We start from the raw sequence: 20022 nt of genomic DNA on the forward strand, positions 1-20022 counted from the left end.
AGGATGTTGGTGGTGGGGTTGGGGTGGGAGGGGTGACAGTGAGGGTAACCCCCAGGATGTTGGTGTTGGGGGGTGGGGACAGTGAGGGTAACCCCCAGGATGTTGGTAGTGGGGTTGAGGTGGGAGGGGTGACAGTGAGGGTAACCCCCAGGATGTTGGTGGTGGGGTTGGGGTGGGAGGGGTGACAGTGAGGGTAACCCCCAGGATGTTGGTGGTGGGGTGGGGACAGTGAGGGTAACCCCCAGGATGTTGGTGTTGGGGGGTGGGGACAGTGAGGGTAACCCCCAGGATGTTGGTAGTGGGGTTGAGGTGGGAGGGGTGACAGTGAGGGTAACCCCCAGGATGTTGGTGGTGGGGTTGGGGTGGGAGGGGTGACAGTGAGGGTAACCCCCAGGATGTTGGTAGTGGGGGTGGGGTGGGAGGGGTGACAGTGAGGGTAACCCCCAGGATGTTGGTAGTGGGGGTGGGGTGGGAGGGGTGACAGTGAGGTTAACCCCCAGGATGTTGGTAGAGGGGTTGGGGTGGGAGGGGTGACAGTGAGGGTAACCCCCAGGATGTTGGTAGAGGGGTTGGGGTGGGAGGGGTGACAGTGAGGGTAACCCCCAGGATGTTGGTAGAGGGGATGGGGTGGGAGGGGTGACAGTGAGGGTAACCCCCAGGATGTTGGTAGAGGGGTTGGGGTGGGAGGGGTGACAGTGAGGGTAACCCCCAGGATGTTGGTAGTGGGGTTGGGGTGGGAGGGGTGACAGTGAGGGTAACCCCCAGGATGTTGGTAGTGGGGTTGGGGTGGGAGGGGTGACAGTGAGGGTAACCCCCAGGATGTTGGTAGTGGGGTTGGGGTGGGAGGGGTGACAGTGAAGTTAACCCCCAGGATGTTGGTAGTGGGGGTGGGGTGGGAGGGGTGACAGTGAGGGTAACCCCCAGGATGTTGGTAGTGGGGTTGGGGACAGTGAGGGTACTCCCCAGGATGTTGATGGTGGGGGTGGGGACAGTGAGGGTAAACCCCAGGATGTTGGTAGTGGGGTTGGGGTGGGAGGGGTGACAGTGAGGGTAACCCCAGGATGTTGGTGGTGGGGTTGGGGTGGGAGGGGTGACAGTGAGGGTAACCCCCAGGATGTTGGTAGAGGGGATGGGGTGGGAGGGGTGACAGTGAGGGTAACCCCCAGGATGTTGGTGGTGGGGTTGGGGTGGGAGGGGTGACAGTGAGGGTAACCCCCAGGATGTTGGTAGAGGGGATGGGGTGGGAGGGGTGACAGTGAGGGTAACCCCCAGGATGTTGGTAGTGGGGTTGGGGTGGGAGGGGTGACAGTGAGGGTAACCCCCAGGATGTTGGTAGTGGAGTTGGGGTGGGAGGGGTGACAGTGAGGGTAACCCCCAGGATGTTGGTAGTGGGGTTGGGGTGGGAGGGGTGACAGTGAGGGTAACCCCCAGGATGTTGGTAGAGGGGATGGGGTGGGAGGGGTGACAGTGAGGGTAACCCCCAGGATGTTGGTAGTGGGTGTTGGGGACAGTGAGGGTACTCCCCAGGATGTTGATAGTGGGGGGGTGGGGACAGTGAGGGTAACCCCCAGGATGTTGATAGTGGGGGGGTGGGGTAGGGGGTGACAGTGAGGGTAACCCCCAGGATGTTGGTAGTGGGGGTGGGGTGGGAGGGGTGACAGTGAGGGGAACCCCCAGGATGTTGGTGGTGGGTCGTGGGGACAGTGAGGGTAACCCCCAGGATGTTGATAGTGGGGGGGTGGGGGTGGGGGTGACAGTGAGGGTAACCCCCAGGAAGTTGGTAGTGGGCTTGGGGTGGGAGGGGTGACAGTGAGGGTAACCCCCAGGATGTTGATAGTGGGGGGGTGGGGGTGGGGGTGACAGTGAGGGTAACCCCCAGGATGTTGATAGTGGGGGGGTGGGGACAGTGAGGGTAACCCCCAGGATGTTGATAGTGGGGGGGTGGGGGTGGGGGTGACAGTGAGGGTAACCCCCAGGATGTTGATAGTGGGGGGGTGGGGTTGGGGGTGACAGTGAGGGTAACCCCCAGGATGTTGATCGTGGGGGGGTGGGGTAGGGGGTGACAGTGAGGGTAACCCCCAGGATGTTGATGGTGTGGGTGGGGACAGTGAGGGTAACCCCTTTGAATATTAAGAGGACGATGGATGGGTGATGCACCATTTGACCATCCATTGTTTAGACAAATTTTTCAAAGTGTAGATTTTGCAAAAACAGATACTTTGCAATGACGTGAAATCTCACTCGACTAATTTCTCTTTTCACTCAGTTATTATCCTGTTGTTGAAGACAACATCAGGGAAATAATGACAAATTGAACAGCCGATCTTTGCTTCCTTCTTTATCTTGTTTTGTTCCAGTTCCTGTTGCTGGGGTTACCCTCACCAACAGAGCCAATAAAACAGAGATTCTGATTGGGAGCCGTCTCGTTCTGGAGTGTGAATTGAGCCGAGGTACAGGACCCTCCTTTCAATGGTACTTTCAGCAGGAAGCCTTCAACAATGCTAGTGGGAATTACAACTTTAGCTCAGACAGGAGCGAGCTGGCCATTGAATCCTTCCAGTCCCAGCACCAAGGCCGATACCAGTGCGGCGCAATCAACAGGGCTCCCGGTGGAGCGATATTTAATGTGACCAGTAATTTCATCGACCTCACAGTGCCAGGTAATTCATTCTTCATCCGTGATCCATTCTTGTTCTTCACTGGGCTCTGGCTGAGGACTTGGTTTGAACACTTAAAAAAAAGTTTGCTGGAGAAACTCAGAAGGTCTGGGAGTACCTGTGGAGAGAGAGAGAGAGAGTGTAATATCCTTCCTTCATAGTGAGAGGATTCGAGTTCAGGAGTGGGGATGTCTCGCCCCAATAGACAGGGTGAGACCACACCCTGGAGAACTGTGTGTGCCGTTTGGAGTCTCCATATCCCAGGAAGGACGGTCTGGTTACAGAGGGAATGCAGCAAACATTTCTCAGACTGATTCCTGGAATGGCAGAACTGACCGATGGAGGGTGAGGATTATGTCCACTGGGGTTTAGAAGAATGAGGAAGGAAATCTCATTGAAACCTAGAAACTTCTAACAAGGACTAGACAGAGTAAACACAGCGAGGGTGACTGGGTGGAGAGTCCAGAACCAGGGGGGTCACAGTCTAAAGGAGATGGGGCAGGACTGAGGTGGGGAGAAATGTCTTCATGCAGAGAGTGGGGAGCCTGTGGGATTCTCTGTCACAGAAAGCAGTCAGAGCCAGAACACTGAATGTTGTTCAGGAAGGAGTTGGATCGAACTCTTAGGGGCGAAAGGGAGAGTGTGGGGAGACAGGGGACTCCGCTGGTTGATCAGCCATGATCCCATTGAATGGGTGAGGCAGGCTGGAGGGGCTGAATGGCCTCCTCCTGATGATGCTTTCGATATTTCTCTGTGAATGGCCCAGTTACGACCGACAGGTTGAGGACAAAGGGACGTTTTTTGCCTCGATGTATGCAGAGTGAAAATGAGGGATAATAACTTCTCGTCGAAAATTTGGGGGAGTGGGTGCAGAGCGATCTTTTGAGTCTGGCACCAAACAGTCTGGGTTGGATTGGTGGGATGTTGTTCTTGAGAGAGGCTGCATACAAACAGCAATGTCACTGATCGTGAGGGCTTGGAGGGAATTTTAGGGACACAAGGGTTTCCCTCCAAATGGGTGTTGGCAGGGGGTCGACGCAATAGGGAACACTGGGGTTGGTGTTTGCTGAAGAAATGATGTTATTGACAGGAAATCCCTCTCTGAATCCAGCACAGGCACACAGCGCTGAGATGGCAGTACTCATTGTCCCACTGTTTCTGATCCTTTCTCTCCTCATATTGCTTCCCATTAAACTCCGGAACAGGAAACAAGGTGGGTGAGACACTCAACAGGTAACCTTGGCAACCCTTGTCCAGTTGGGACTTGGTTTGGGTTTCAAACTCATGTTGCTCACATAGAGTATGCGAGGGTGCATGTATGAGAGTAGTATACATCTGTGAGTGTGTTAGATTGAGAGTATGAAGGTGTGCATGTGTGTGAGAGAGACACACACACACCCACATTCCCATTGACATTCTCAAACACACTTCCACACACTCATGCACACCTACACACAGACACACACACACACCCCCACGCCACACTTACTCACTACTGCAGTGCACCTTGTAGACAACACTGAAGAAGTTGCACACCAATCAGGGACTATACAGATTGTGCTTGATTGGCACCACATCCACAAGTCTCCCCTCCCTCCACCCATGCTCAGTAACAGCAGTGCGTCCCATCTACAAGATGCACTGCAGAAATTTACCAAAGATCTTCAGGCAGCACCTTTCAAACCAATGACCATTTCCATCTAGAAGGACAAGGGCAGCAGATGCATGAGAATACCACCTCCTGCAAGTTGCCCTCTGAGCCACTCACCATCCCAGCTTGGAAATATATCAGCCATTTGTTTCGTGTCTCAGAGTCAAAATCCTGGAAGTCCCTCTCTAATGCTATTAAGGGTCTACCTACAGCACAGGGACTGCAGTGGTTCCAGAAGGCAGCTCAGCCCCACCTTCTCAAGGGGCAACTAGGGATGGATAATAAATGCTGGACCCCAGCCAGTGATCACACAAGTGAATAAAAACAGTAATAAAACACTGTGTGTGGGAAAATGCTTTGTGAGGATGTGAGCAGGCTGAACAAGTGGCAGATGAGATTACTTGGGGAGACACACAAAGTGATGTGTTGTGTTCAGAGGAATGGTCAGCATAGATATAAAATCAAGATTAATCTTTGAATAATTGTTGCTTGCGCATCAGTCAAAGAAGCCAGATTCGTTTGCAAACAGGTGACCCTGCATATTTACAGTAAAATTTACCCATGTTCTTTCTGTCTTATTTTCTCCAGCTGATTCGTCCAGCAGTTCCCAGCAGCACAGGTAAATTAGCGAGATGGTTCACAACTTCTCACAGCGTTCAGGCACGATCCGAATGGGCTGAACATCACTCTGGGGTGCAAACCCAGCAATTTACATTTGTCAAACAAATTGGAGCCATTGGCCATTGTTTGCGAATCTAGAACGTAACAGTTCAAATCGAGGACACTCTCTCAGTCCCATTAGTGGTGAGGTTATCCATTGTAGCTGGAAGACTTGGAAAAAGGAAACTTATCATCTGAATGGGAGACAAAGTTCAAAATGTGTCAGTGCAGAGGGATCTGGGATTCCTTGTGTATGAATCTCAGAAAGCTAACACACGGTGACATTATGGAATAAGAAAGGCACTAATTGCGAAAGGAATGGAGTATGAAAGTAGGGAAGTGTTCCTGCAACTGGACCAGGCATTGGAGTTTCCACATCCCAAGGACTGCGTAGAGTTTTGGTCCCTTTACTTGATGCGGGATGGAGTTGATTTGGTGGGAGTTCAGAGGAGATTCACTGAATTGATTGCGAAGTTGAAACATTAGTCTGATGAGAAGAGACGGGTTCAAATTTTGATTTCTTTATTTGAGGACAGATGTAGCTACACTGGAGGCAGTTCAGTGCCATTTCCAGAGACAAAGGGTTTACCTGAGATGAAAGTTTAAGCAGGTTCTCTGGAGTTTATTAGAGGAGATCTAATTGAGGGATATAAGAACTAAAAGGGAGATTGACAAAGGAGCTGGAGAGAGATGTTCCCTCATGTAGAAGAATCTTTCATGAGAGGGTCATCATTTCAGGAGGTGAAGGTGAGGGAGATCAAAAACCAAGGTAAAGAGGAATGAATTCTCTCCAATGAAGAGGGAGTTGTGATTTGATGGAAACCTCCCCACCGTTCCCCATCCCCCAACAATGCTGGGAAATGAATAAATTAAAGGAGGAGACCGACAAAGTGTTAATCTGTGACATGTCAAAGGGAGCAGGAACAGCAAAGTGGAGTTCAGGCTGACATGGGATCCACCACCATTGTATCGATTTGGGGAGCAGTCTCCCAAGGGACTGAATGGACTCAATCTGGAGTTCTATTGTTAGTTAGTCGTGAGAAAAAGAATCAAAACTACAGGAAGGGAGAAAATGAACTTGGACTTAACAAAACAGGTTTTGATTTGTGTACATTAGAAAATAAAGACAGAAATGATTCAACACAAATTTGTTGCTGAACGTTGTTTGGAAGAAATGGAAAGACAATGTAAAGTGGGGGCTACAATTTTAAAGGGGGTGCTGGAAGAGAGGGAGAAATGGGCACATGTCAGTTAAGGTGGCAGGACGGGGAGAGAGGTTAAGAAAACACAGTGTCCTCGGTTTGATGAATAGGGGTGTAGAGTCCGAGAACAGGGAGGTGATGGAGAATTTGCACAAGACACCTGTTAGACTTCCGCTGGAGTGTCAGAGAGAGAGAGAGACAGTGATAACTGATAGGTGGTGGTTTAATCTGTGCCTTAGACAAAGGGAGATGTTCAGAAGAAGAGTCCTTCATGGTAACCCAGCTGGTGAGGGATTTGAACCCATGCTGTCGATTTTACTCAATATTCCAAACCAGCTATCCAGCCAAATAAGCTAATCCAAAACCCGACATAAAGCAGAGGGCAAGAAAAGAAATTATTTCTGGTCAGAACACAAGTAGTGAATGGAGACTTTTAGATCACGATGATCAGTTGAAAGGTGAGAGATACGTCTTTGATCTCTTGGGTATTTCTTTGTGTGTGTGGGAGAGAGAACCTTACCTTTGTGGGCAACAGAAGCTAAATTTAGGAATACAGCTGAAGAAGGGAGTTAGGTTTCTATTATCCAGCCCGGTTTTGTGCAGTTCAGGAAGATGTTTTTTAAGGAAGGATGTTCAAACCCTGGAGAGAGTGTGAAGGAGATTTGCTGGAATGATACCAGGAATGAGGGAGTTTAGATTCAGGGAAAGGTTGGAGAGATCGAGCTTATTCTCCATGGAGCAGAGAAGATGACCTTATTGAGGTGTTGAAAGTTATGAACCATTCTGACAGGGGAAAGAAGGGTATTCTATTCCCCACACACAGGCCTATCAGGAACGAGCAGGTCCGAATTTCAAGATAATTAGTGAGACAGTGAGATGAGGAGAAACCTCTTTCCTCAGAGGGGTTTTTGGGTTTGGACTGTGCTACCTGGGAGAGTGGTGGAGGCGGGGTTCCATCGGAAGATGATGTTCGAGCATGACGGAGATAGGGATGGAAAGTGGGACTACCTGGGTAGCTCTTTCAGGAGCTGGTAAAGATACAAATGGCCTCCTTGCATACGGTAAGATTTTATGAATGTCGACATTTGCAGCTACTTTCCGAACAATTCCAGGAGAGTCATTCCTTGCGACCTTGGACACGGTGAACTTGTTGCCAGGGGGTTTTTGGACATAACAGCGGCAAATCGTTGTCATGGGCGGGATTGGAACTTGGTTGGGTAATGATCCAGAAATATTTTATTCCAAGGGAGGCGATGGGAAATCGAACTGTGGGCACGAGTGAGGACAGACCTGCAGGAAACTTTGACTACGCAGCTGTCAGGCCAGGTCGAGTGAACAGTAAGTGTGAATCTGTGAGCTGCTGATTCTACACCGTCACATGTTGGTCAGTGCTCACGCTGGTATTTGTCTGATTGGGAAGATCAACAAAAACCGATCTCTCTCTCTCTCTCTCTCTGTAAGGGATGGAGGGTAGTTTGGGTTGTTTCCTTTACAACAGAGAAGGTTGATGGGGGAGGGGGACATGATAGAGGTGTATAAGATGGGCAGTGTTGAAGAGCAGAAACACCTACAGGTTCAGGTACATAATTCTTTGAAGTTTGTGTCACAGGTAGACAGGGTGCTTGAGAAGGCATGTAGCGCACTTACCTTCATTGCTCAGACCACTGAATATAGGAGTTGGCACGTCATGTTGAGGTAGTACAGCCCATTGGTGAGACCACTTTTGGAGTACCATGTACACTTCTGGGTGGCTTGTTCTAGGAAGGATATTATTAAGCTGGAGAGGGTACAAAAACGACTTACCAGGATGTTGCCAGGACTGGGGAGTTTGAGTGATAGGGAGAAGCTGGATAGGCTGGGACATTTTGTACTGGAGGATAGGAGTTTGAGGGGTGACCTTATTCAGGGTTTTAAAAATCATAATGGGCACAGATAAAGTGAAAGGCAAGTGTCTTTTCCGTTGGGTGGGGTGGTGTTCCAAGACTAGGGAGATATGTTTCAGGAGAAAGCGAGGACCGCAGATGCTGGAGGCCAGAGTTGAAAAGTGTGGTGCTGGAAAAACACAGCAGGCCAGGCAGCATCCGAGGAGCAGGAGAATCCTGAAGAAGGGCTTATGCCCGAAACGTCGATTCTCCCGCTCCTCGGATGCTGCCTGGCCTGCTGTGTTTTTCCAGCACCACACTTTTCAACTCAGATATGTTTCAGGTGGAAGGAGAATTTTTCTTTTAAATGACCTGAGGGGTTTTTTTTTAATAACAGAGGGTGGTTCACATGTGGAATGAACTTCTATAGGAAGTGGTGGATACAGTGACAGTTACAACATTTAAAAGACATTTGGATAAGTACAATGGAGAGATAGGGGCTAAGTGCAAAAAGGTGGGACTAGTTTAATTTGAGATTATGGACAGCATGGACTGGTTGGATCGAAGGGTCTGTCTCCTTGCTGTGTGACTCCATTATGAGGGACATGGATGGGGGGACAAGAAGCAGCTGTTTCCCTTAGTTGAAAGGTCAAGAACAAGGGGGGGGGCATCATTCTAAAATGAAGGGTAAGAGGTTTACAGAGGGATTTGAGGATTATTTCACCCAGAGGATGGCAGGAATCTACAATGTGTAAAAACAAATACTTGGGCTTTCTGCCTGTATTTCAAATCACTAATTGCTCTGATATGTGGAAATGCCACTTTGTAACTGTGTGTGGGGGAGTGGGGAGGTTGCATAACTTATGAATGTCAAATAGTTATTTAACAGAACAGGAAGGGGCCATTGAGCCTTCAGTGGATGATCAATGACCTCACTCCATAGCCCTGCCTTTGGGTGTACTCTGAGAATTATTATTAAACGGCAGAAACTCAAAGGGTTTCTGTATATCTGAGGGAGGCTGTGTGCAATGGATATGGCTCAACTTATAATGTTTAGGGTCGACCCCGGTGTCGTCCCGTTTCCCACCAGCCCTCCTTGCCCCAGTCAAAGGAAAACGCTCAGAGACACAGTATAGTTTTACCTCCTTCATCTTTATTCCTAGCCCTGGAGGTTGAGAGAACGATCACCCGTGTGCACAGGGACATGAGTTCATGATCTTCTCTGGAACAGCAGTTTCTCAATGTCATTTTACAGGGACGAGCATTCAGATAAGGCAACATGCATGGTAATTGGGTGACCCTTATAATCAACGAGTAAAGATTAAGCTATCTACTGTTACACAATGAATAAGTGCTTCACATTATGAATGCTTTCCACCTTGTTAACTGACTTTACATTCTGAATACTACCTCCTCTTGTTAAATGACTCTACATAATGAATGTTTTTCCACCTTGTTGACCCATTACCCTTACTTCGACACCCTATTGTTAACTGCAAGTTCTTATCTGACCTGAGTCATGCTCAGTTGAACCTCTTGTTTCACAAAACTCAGAACTTAATTCTTTCCTTACCTGCTCACACCTGATGCACATTCTCATCGGGATCCACCTGAGGAAGACAGAACAAATTGATTCTTCATGATTTCATTCTTTTATTCCTTAGGGTGATACATACGGTCAGAATCTGCCCTGATTGAGCCATTATAAGTATCTCAAGCACAAGGAAGGAGTGTGAGGGAATAGTCCCCACTTGCTTGCATGGATGCAGCTCCAACAACACTTGAGAAACTCGATACCATTCAGAGACAAAGCAGGCCTGCTTATTGATACTACATCCCCAAGCATCCACACCCTCCACAACCAAATATCAGTAACAGCAGTATGTACGATCTACAAGGTGCACTGCAGAAATTCACCAAAGATTCTGAGACAACACTTTCCAAACCCATGGCCACTTCCATCTAAAATGACAAGGGCAGCAGATACATGGGAACACCACACTCTGCAAGATCCCCCTTGAGCCACTCAATGTCCTGACTTGGAAATATAACACCACTTCAGTGTCGTTGGGTCAAAATCCTGGAATTCCCTCCCTAAGGGCATTGTGTGTCTACGTGCAGAACGAGGACTGCAGCAGGTCAAGAAGGCAGCTCACTATCACCTTCTCGAGGTGCAACTATGGATGTGTTGGGCGATAAACGCTGGGCCCGACCACTGATACCCACATCCCAGGACTGAATAATAGTAAATAAATTGGACATTTCCCCAGGGCGTCCGCCTTCCCTATTGTGGGCTTGCTCTGGGAGGGTAGGTTCAAACTTTGTAGTGAATGTTGATGCAAAATACCCATTCAATGTTGAGTCACCTGGTTTGTGAACTGCTTTGAGAAAGATCAATACACAGCCATGAGTTTCAGTTTATATTCCTGCTGGCTTGCCTCTCTGACCTTAATTATCACGCTGTATTTAATTTTGAGGCTTCATTTGCAGCTGTTTTAACATTCTGTTCTCTAATCCTTCGATTCACGTTACTTATTGTTTCTGAATTTTTAGATGACTCCAAAACAGATGGCAGTTTGGTGTACTCGGTCGTCACCATCTCAACGCCAAGAAACGCTGGTAAAGGATTCAGTATATATATTTTTTATCACATTGCTGGCTCAGTGAAAGTGGAGATTTTCTCTGGTTTATCTCAACTTTTAAACAGCGCTGGTGTTGCTCTTGGCTATCATAATAGAGCAAAGCTTTCCAAATTTTTTTACATCATTCCAATTTATTAATAACTAATAATGTTTGCAATTCAGCTAAATCACAGTCATGTTCCATCGATGTCAACCACATTGCCAACAGGGAAATGTGAGTTGGATGAGAGTAAGTTACACTAATGGCTAATTGCTACATCATTCATCTTGTTTTAAGGGGACACTTAAACTTTAGGCCCTGGGGTGTCAATCTTTTTATTGCCAAAATACTACAGCTTAATGTCTGAGAGTGGCCCCTTCTTGCCTTGGTCTCTGGGGCAAGGAGGCATTCACTCAGGGTCTAGCATCATTCACACGGGGAGTATTGCCATTTCATTGTCCTGAGTATTTGTTTGATCACACAAAGGTAGGTGGAAGGACAGGTCCTTGTTGAGGAAGCAGGGAGGCTGCCGAAGGATTTGGACAGGCAACGAGAATGGGCAAAGAAATGGCAGATAGAATCGAGCATGGGAATGTGTGAGGTCATGTACTCTAGTAGGAAGAATAGAAGCATAGACTGTTTCCCAAATGGGGAAAGGTTTCGGAAATCTGAAGCACAAAGGGATTTGGGAGTCCCAATTCAGGATTCTCTTCTGGTTAACATGCAGGCTCAGTTGGCAGTTAGGAAGGCAAATGCAACGTGAGCATTCATTTCGAGAGTGTTACAATACAACAGCAGGGATGAGACTATATAAGGCGCTGGTCAGACTATGTTTGGAACACTGTGAGCAGTTTTGGGTCCCCTATCTAAGGAAGGATGTGCTGAACTTGGAGGGGGTCCAGAGGGGGCTTCCAAGAAACATCCCAGGGCTCAAGAACTTGTCATATGAGGAGAGATTGAGGACTATGGGTCTGAACTCAATGGAGTTTAGAAAGATGTGAGAGAATCTGATTGAAAATTACAGGATAGTGAGAGGTCAGGATAGGGTGGACATGGAGCTGATCCTTCCACAAGAAGGAGAGACTAGGAGCTGGGGGCAGAGCCTCAGAGTGAAGGGACGTCCCTTTACAACTAAGATGAGGAGCAACTTCTGCAGCCAGACAGTGAGGAATCTGTTGAACACATTACTGCAGAGGGCTGTTGTTAAATGTCTTTAAGACAGACATAGATAGGTTCTTGATGTGTAAGAGGATCAAGTATTACAGAGAGAAGGCAAGAAAATGGGTTTCAAAAACATATCCGCCATGACAGAATGGCAAAGCAGACTTGATGGCTGCTATATCTTATGGTCTTGGTTAGTAAGTGACTAATAGCCTGTGATGCATCGTACACTTTAGCCCCTCAGATTCAGAACTTTCTGAGCATGTGCTATGAGCCGCCCACACTAAAAGGTGTTCAGGGAGCTGGACGACCAACTCAGCATACAGGCCAGGAGCCCTCGGGAGCCTGCTGACCTTCCCCACCCCCTCTCCACCACACATCACTCACACACACACACACACACGTGCACACACTCACACACATTCACACACACACACTCACACTCACACACACTCACTCACACACTCTCTCACACACTCACTCACACACTCTCTCACACACATTCACTCACACGCTCACACACTCACTCACACACACACACACACAAACGCTCGCGTACACTCACACACACTCACACTCACACACACACGCACTCACTCACACACTCACACTCACGCACACACACAGTCACACTCACACTCACATGCTCGCACACACTCACACACACACACTCACACTCACACACTCACACCCACACACACTCACACACACTCTCTCACACACACACTCACTCACACACAGACACACACACACACAGACACACGCGCACTCACACACACACACTCACACTCACACACAGTCACACTCACACTCACATGCTCACACAAACACACTTACACACAAACACACACACTGTACGGCTGCAACTGATCTCATACCAGCCTCAACTCCACTTTCCTGTCCCTGCTCCCTTTAACCCCTCACTGATTAACAATCTGTCTATCCACTCCTTCAACCTATTCAGTGGCCCAACATGCCCCACGCATTGAGGGATGAATTCCCACAGATTCCCAACCCCTCTCCCTTGGAGAGAAACCATTCCTTCCCGTCGCTGTTTTCAATCTCTCCCACCCCCTTCTCCTGAAACAGTGACCCTCTCGTTCTAGATTGTCCCACATGAGGAAGCATCCTCTCTCTGTCTCCTTTGTCAATCCCACCCCCTTTACTGTCCTATATTCCTCAGTTATATCTCCTCTCATCCTCTAATCTCCAGAGAGGATCGACCTAAACTGCTTCATCTCTCTCTTCCAAAGACAAAGCCCTCGTCTCTGAACATGAAATGTACAAAAACACTTTACATTTTGATAGTGTCTTGGATGTAGAATACACATCTCCAAGTGAGTTAGTCACAGTTTTTGAGAGGACTACAGCCCAGAACAGGGCCCATTGAGTCCGTACTGGACAGAAACAGCCACCTCTCCATTCTCTCATCCCATTTCCCCCAGGACGTAGCCCATTGCCTTGGCGTGTGAGTGCACACCTAAACCCTTCTTCAATGTGATGGGGGTTTCTGTCTCTCCCACCCTTACAGCCAGCGAGTTCCAGATTCCCCACCACCCTCTGGGTGAACAACATTCCCCTCACATTCCCCTCGAACCCTCCTGCCCCTTACCTTCAATCTATGCCCCTCCCCTGGCCATTGACCTCTCCATCAACGGGGGAAAATTTCTTCCTGCCTACCCTATCTATTATTTTAAATATTCCTCTCTTTTAATCTACACTGTTATAAGGACAACAAGTTCGGTCTGTCCAATCTCTCTCCAGCAATGAAACTTTCCAGCCTCCAAGACAATATGCTGATAAATCTCCCTGTGCACTCTCTCCCAGTTCATTTAGATATGTACCGTTCGTAAAATATCTTTTTGTTTATTTACAGCTCACACTGATGGTACATCAGGAAGGAAACATGTAAGTTATTTTGCAGTGAAAAAGACGGCAGTTAATTTTAAATCAGCAATGTTATGTTTTTAGCAGGTCGTTAACGTAAAGTCTCTGTTGCCTCGCTAGAGAGAGGGAGAGAGGTCTGGGGGAGAAAGAGAGAGAAAAGGCCACAACTGTTTTACCGTTTAATCTAAGAGTCACCACATCTAAAGCACAGGGAATGATCATTCACAACAATCTCAACCAGAGCAGGAACTGAACCGCACGCTGTCAGCAAACCAAGCACAGAAACAACTGAGCTAACCAATCGCGACATGGCCAGTGGCAAAAACATTGGGCAGCAAAGTGGCTCAGTGGTTAGCACTGCTGCCTCACAGCGGCAGGGACCCAGGGACAATTCCAGCCACGGGTGTCTGTCTGTGTGGAGTTTGTATGTCAACCTCGTGTCTGCATGGGTTTCCTTCCACAATCCAAAGATGTGCTGCTTAGGTGAATTGGCCATGGGAAATTGCCCGTAATGTGAGGGATGTGCAGCCTACGAGGGCTGGCCATAGGAAATGCAGGGTTACAGGGATAAGGTAAGGGGGGGGGGGGCTCGGTCTATGTCAGATAACATTCAGAGGGTCAGTGTGGACTCGATGGGCTGAAAGGTCTGCTTCCACACTGTAGGATTCTATAATGGGCAGGTTAGAGAGATTAGCCACGGTTAATGCAGAGGTTGGGACAGGGTCTGGGTGGGATGTTCCATACAGGCTTAGTGCAACCTAGATGGACCGAATGGACTCTTTCCACACTGCGGGGGCTCTTGTGACACCGATGTTTAGCTCTATGGTGTGGGGCAATTTATTCTGACCTCAACATTGCATTTTGATGCAATTCACTTTCAATTTCTGAAACAATGGGGAAGTAGTATTCTATGACTGCTGATGCTGGGAACCAGATTCTGGATTAGTGGTGCTGGAAGAGCACAGCAGTTCAGGCAGCATCCGAGGAGCAGCGAAATCGACGTTTCGGGCAAAAGCCCTTCATCAGGATGCCTGCCTTGAAGAAGTTTTCCTCCTCTCTCTATAAGAATCTCAGGGAGTCCCTCTCCAACTGCAACTCCCAGCTCATTTACTCTATGCGACTCTCTCCCCACCCCCACCCTCCTCGAGCTTATCTCTCCACCCTTCCGGCTCTCTGCCTTTATTCCTGATGAAGGGCTTTTGCCCGAAACGTCGATTTCGCTGCTCCTTGGATGCTGCCTGAACTGCTGTGCTCTTCCAGCGCCACTAATCCAGAAAGTAGTATTCTATGTTGTCAGCTGCCCGCTCCTGGGTATACCCTGAGGACATGAATTTAAATCTTGCTGTGGCAGGTGGTGAATTTAGAATTCAACTTTAAACAAAAACAGATCTGACGTTAAGACTCTAATGATGACTGTTGTCAGGAACAAACAACCATCTGGTTCCAAATTGAAGACTGAGATGAGGAGGAATTCCTTCCCTCAGAGGGTTGGGAGTCCGTGGAACTCCTTGCCAGGTAGATCTGTGTGTGGGGATGGGGAGGCAGGTCTAATTCTGGGATAGACAGACTCTTGATCATTCGGGGAATCAAGAGTTACGGGTTAAGTGTAGGAACGTGAAGCTGAGGAATGGGGCATCAGCCACGATGCTATTGACTGGCTGAGCAGGCTGAATGGCCTTCACCTGTTCCTGTCTGCGATGGTCCTTAACGGAATGAAATCTGACCTCCTTACCCGCTCTGCTCTTCACCTGACTCCTAACCCTTTGCAAACTCTTCACTGCCTTCTGGCCAAGCAAGTCAATTAGTTCAAGGACATTTCGGAATTGCATCCACTTGCCACCTTAGCAGAGATGGCCACATCCTGTTCAGAGTACAGAGAAATAACATTTGGCTGGGTCAGCTTTAGGCTTGTTCAAATCACCTGCGTTGCCAAGAGAAATTGGTCTGTATAATGATCCCAGATATTCACAGCTCCTTCTGCACATGCTTGCTGTCTCACAGGCAAAGGTTGTTATTCTCATCCATTGTCATAGAGTCATACAGCACAGAAACAGGCCCTTCGGCCCAACTCTGTCCATGCCGACCAGGTTTCCCAAACTCAGCTAGTCCCATTTGTCTGCATTTGCCCCATATCTCTCTCAACCTTTCTTATCCATGTACCTTTCCAAATGCCTTTGAAATGTTATAATTGCACCTACCTCTACCACTTCCTCTGGCAGCTCATTCCATATACGCCCTGCCCTCTGTGAGATAACTTTACCTCTCAGGTCCCTATTTAATCTTTCCCCTCTCACCTGAAACCTATGCCCACAAGTTTTGGACTCCCTTACCCTGGAGAAAAGACTATAGTTATTTATCTTATCTCCGCCCCTCATGATTTTATAAACCTCTATAAGGTCACCCCTCAGCCTCCGACACTGAGGGTAGAAAAACTCCCAGCTTCTCCTTATACCTCAAACCCTCTAGTCTTGGTAACAGCTTTGCAAATCTTTTCTGTCCCCTTTCTAGCTTAATAACATCCTTTCTACAGCAAACTAACCAGAACTGTGGACAGTATTCTAAAAGTAGCCTCACCAACATCCTGTATAGCTGTAACATGATGCCCAACTTGTGTTGTCAATGCTCTGACCAATGATCACAAGCATGTCAAATGCCTTCTTCACCACTGTGTCTAGCTGCAATGCCACATTCAAGCAATTATGTACCTGTACCCCTAGGTATCTTTGTTCAGCAACACTTCCCAGAGCTGGACTATTAACTGTATAAGTCCTGTCCTGGTTTGCCATACCAAAATGCAACACCTCACATATATCTGAATTAAACTGCATCTGCCATTTCTTGGCCCACTGGCCCAGTTGATCAAATTTCCATTGTACTCTTAGATACCCTTCTCCTCTGTCCACAGTGCCACCAATGTTGGTCCTGCTCCTATCGACAGTGTTTCTGTGTTGTCCTGTTTTCAGGCTGACCAAGTGGAGCAGCAACAATTCTGCATCACATACGCTACCCTGAGGCACACAGATACAGGAGGGGATGAGGAACCAGGTCAAGATGAAGAAGGAAACATTTATGCCAACCTTCCGCGGATATCATGAGACAGCAGAGAAGACAGCCTGTGAAGCTTCACAAATAAATCAATAGTAATCCTACCTTCCAGCAAATAAGGAGAACCAGGAAGAGAAGGTGGAGCTATGTTCACATTTCTACGGCTAGGTTAGGCTAGACTTTGTGTCAATTTCAGTCAGTAAGATGTCACTTCCAAAGATAGACTTATCTTGAAAAACCATCTGAATAGTTGTCTCTCTCTCAACCCTCAGTGGGTCAATTTATCCGCTGTAGTGCAATCTAACTGTTGATGGCAGAGATTTGAGATTCTATGCTGTCCATTCCTAACTTGAGCGTCCATTTGATCTCCTAGTCAATGGGTCGAGGTAGATGAGCCAATGAATTGAATGTACTCTAATCTTTTGCTTAAATTAGGGTGAGATGGAAATGATCCAAGACAGGATCATTCTCCAGCCCTATCTTCATTGACCTCAAACTTCATCACTTTCAATACATATCCAGTTCTCTTTTCATACCTCGTATGGAATCTACATTCACCCTGATCCCAGGATATGCGTTCCCAATCCTAACAACTCTCTGAGTAAAGAATTTCTTCCTCTTCTCACTCCTAGCTTTCTTGCTGACAATCTTGAAATTGTGACCCCTAATTACTGACATACCAACTCTTGGAAACAAAATATTCTTCTTTCTGCTGTCAACATTCTTTATAATTGTGAACAACTCCCATAAGGTCCCCCTGTTAATTTTCTCTGTCCATGGAGAAGAAGCCTAATGTCACTAATCTTACCTTGGATGTAAAATCCTTCATTCCTGCTATCATTCTCGTAAATCTCCCGTGAACCCTCTCCAGAACTTCAATATTCTTCTTTAAATAAAGTGGCCCGAACTGAGCACAAATGCACAAATGTGGTCTGACCAATGATTTGTAAAGATATAACACCACTTCCTCAGTTTTATACTCAATGCCTCTGTTTATAACCACAAGGATTGTTTGAGCCTTCTTCACAATTGTTTCAGCTTGCCTGGCCACCTTCAGAGAATGATCCATGTCAACACCAAGGTCCCTCAGCTCCAGTACCCCCCCCCCCTCAAAGAGGTACCATTGAGCCTGCATTGTTGGTCTGTGTTTCTGTGAGCAAAATGCCTTACCTCACATTTCTCTGCAGAGGAATTAATCTGCCAGTTTTCTGTCCATTTGGTCAACTTGTTAATCTCCCTGTGAAGTCACCCAGTATCGTCCTCACTATTCACTCTTCTCCCTGGGTAAGTATCAACTGCAATTTTAGAGATCATATCCTCAACACCCAATTCCTAATCATATATATAACCAATGTAGCTATCAATCTCTACCTGTCAGTTTTAGCTGCGTGAATATCCACATATATTTATCAGTATGCAGGTGTCACTTTCTCCTGTGTGATTGTGTGAGTGTATTGACCCGTCTGGTCCTGCTGTGTGAATTGAGACTGTCAATATTAATCTGTACCTGTCAGTTTCTCCGATGTGAATGTGTGCGCGCAGTTACCAATCTCTGCCTGTCAATCTCTGCTTTATTAAGATGTGAATTTACTCGTCAGTTTGTACCTGTCAGTTCCTGTTTGGTGAATGCGAAGAGTGCAGGTACCAAATATGTATCTGTGAGATTCTGCTCTGTGAAGGTGAGAATGTAGTTATCAGCTTGTACTTGTCAGTTTATGCTGTGTGAAACTGGGAGTGTGGTTATTATTCTGTTTCCATCAGTTTTAGCTTTGTGAATGAGAGTGTCATTATTAATCTGTCCCTGACAGTTACTGCAATGTGAATGTGTGACTTAAGTGAACAGAAACCGACCAATGGCGACTGAGAGTCACACATTTGTTTCACAGTAACTATGTCGTCATCATTTGTTTGTCTGTTTCTGAATGGGAATGAGTAAATGTAGTTATCAGTCTGGACTTGTCAGCTTCTACTCTTGTGTATCACAGTGGACTCATTCTCCCAAAGTCAATAATATCTGCTGTGTCTGTGTGATTCATTCTGTGATCATTAGCATTAGGGTGTTGAGACTCGGTCTTAATCTCTTCTGCATTTTGTGGTTTATGAGTTGACTGTCAGTCTTTGGGGCTGGTAGGGGAGAGAGAGGAGATAAAGGGAACTGCTTTATTCTGAGAACCATTCTGAATCATGGTCACACACTTCCTGTTTGGGTGAAGAGTCTGAGATCCGTGGTATCACTGAGACATTTAGCTTCATTTTGTACCCAGACATTGTTGATTTTTTTTTGTGAAAGAGAGCTTTATTCTGAATGTAAGTACATTTCTGCATGAGATTTTTTATACCAATATACAACATAACAGCAAATCATCTCCATTCTCACCAATATCAGAATCACTGATATGGTACAGCACAGAAGCAGACCATTCAGCCCATCGTATCTGTACTGGAACATTCCATGAATGTATCAGTTGTGCAGTAAATGTTGGAAACGTGAACTTCATCCACTCATTGCCAGTCTGTGTACAGAAAGGAGGAAATGACATCAATTCTGAGTTATCTGACTTTTAAAACTTTAGTGCCAGTTTTGATATGTTTCCCACAGTCACAGATAGAGTATATGGATCTTATTCTCCTATGTCCAGTTGTGGTTTTGTGTCTGAGTGTAGCATAAAATCTGTGAATAAACTCTTTTCAATGCAAAAGAAAGGATTCGGTGTTGTTCTTTAGAGTCAAGCTTGGAAACAATGGACCTTTGTATCTAGTATCGTGTGCAATCTAATAGAGTAATGATATTAAATGTTTTTCTTCAGAATGCCAAGAATTTTCTTCAGTTCATAGTGGTGTCTTTTTCTGAATACTGCTGAAGTAACAATCAGTGTAAAGTGAATCCATTTGCAACTAAGTGAAAGGGCGATGAACAATTCAACTGCATTGGAACTCACTGACCACAATGTTCCTTGTACAGAAAAGACAACTGACTAATTAATTTCTATTCTCAGAAGAAGGCAGGATATTACCCTGCTATGTACCATTGGCAGTACTCTTGTGTTGCTCTATGATAGGGAGGAGGAAAGCAAAGAGAGTTTTATTCTCGATCATGCAGTGCAGAATATTTAAACTGTCAAATTCAATTAATTGAACAAGCAACACTGTTCAACTCTGCTAGAAAACAAAATGAGCAGTTTTACAAACCTACCAATTGTCGCTATTTTAGTTTTCCTTTCTCCAATGCTTTGAAGGATGGTTAATAGATTCCATTGATGCATTGTGAAAATTGC

At 46.7% G+C, this 20022-nt stretch overlaps 1 protein-coding gene across 2 annotated transcripts in view; it reads left to right on the forward strand.

The window, feature by feature from the left end:
- Positions 1-19434, forward strand: part of LOC140467935 (Fc receptor-like protein 5) — a 37568-nt gene extending 18134 nt beyond the window's left edge. Inside the window, exons 8-14 of one of the 2 annotated variants that reach the window (XM_072564000.1) lie at positions 2358-2660; positions 3769-3870; positions 4897-4927; positions 7417-7508; positions 10586-10651; positions 13692-13723; positions 16666-19434. In XM_072564000.1, coding sequence (XP_072420101.1) covers positions 2358-2660; positions 3769-3870; positions 4897-4927; positions 7417-7508; positions 10586-10651; positions 13692-13723; positions 16666-16797 — 758 coding nt within the window. In that variant the 3' untranslated portion in view covers positions 16798-19434. Of the gene's footprint in view, positions 1-2357; positions 2661-3768; positions 3871-4896; positions 4928-7416; positions 7509-10585; positions 10652-13691; positions 13724-16665 lie in introns of those variants that run through there. The other variant, XM_072564001.1, reaches the window with a different exon arrangement.
- The last annotated feature ends 588 nt before the right edge of the window (positions 19435-20022 follow it).

Source organism: Chiloscyllium punctatum, chromosome 46 (assembly GCF_047496795.1).
Source record: "Chiloscyllium punctatum isolate Juve2018m chromosome 46, sChiPun1.3, whole genome shotgun sequence".
Taxonomy (NCBI): domain Eukaryota; kingdom Metazoa; phylum Chordata; class Chondrichthyes; order Orectolobiformes; family Hemiscylliidae; genus Chiloscyllium; species Chiloscyllium punctatum.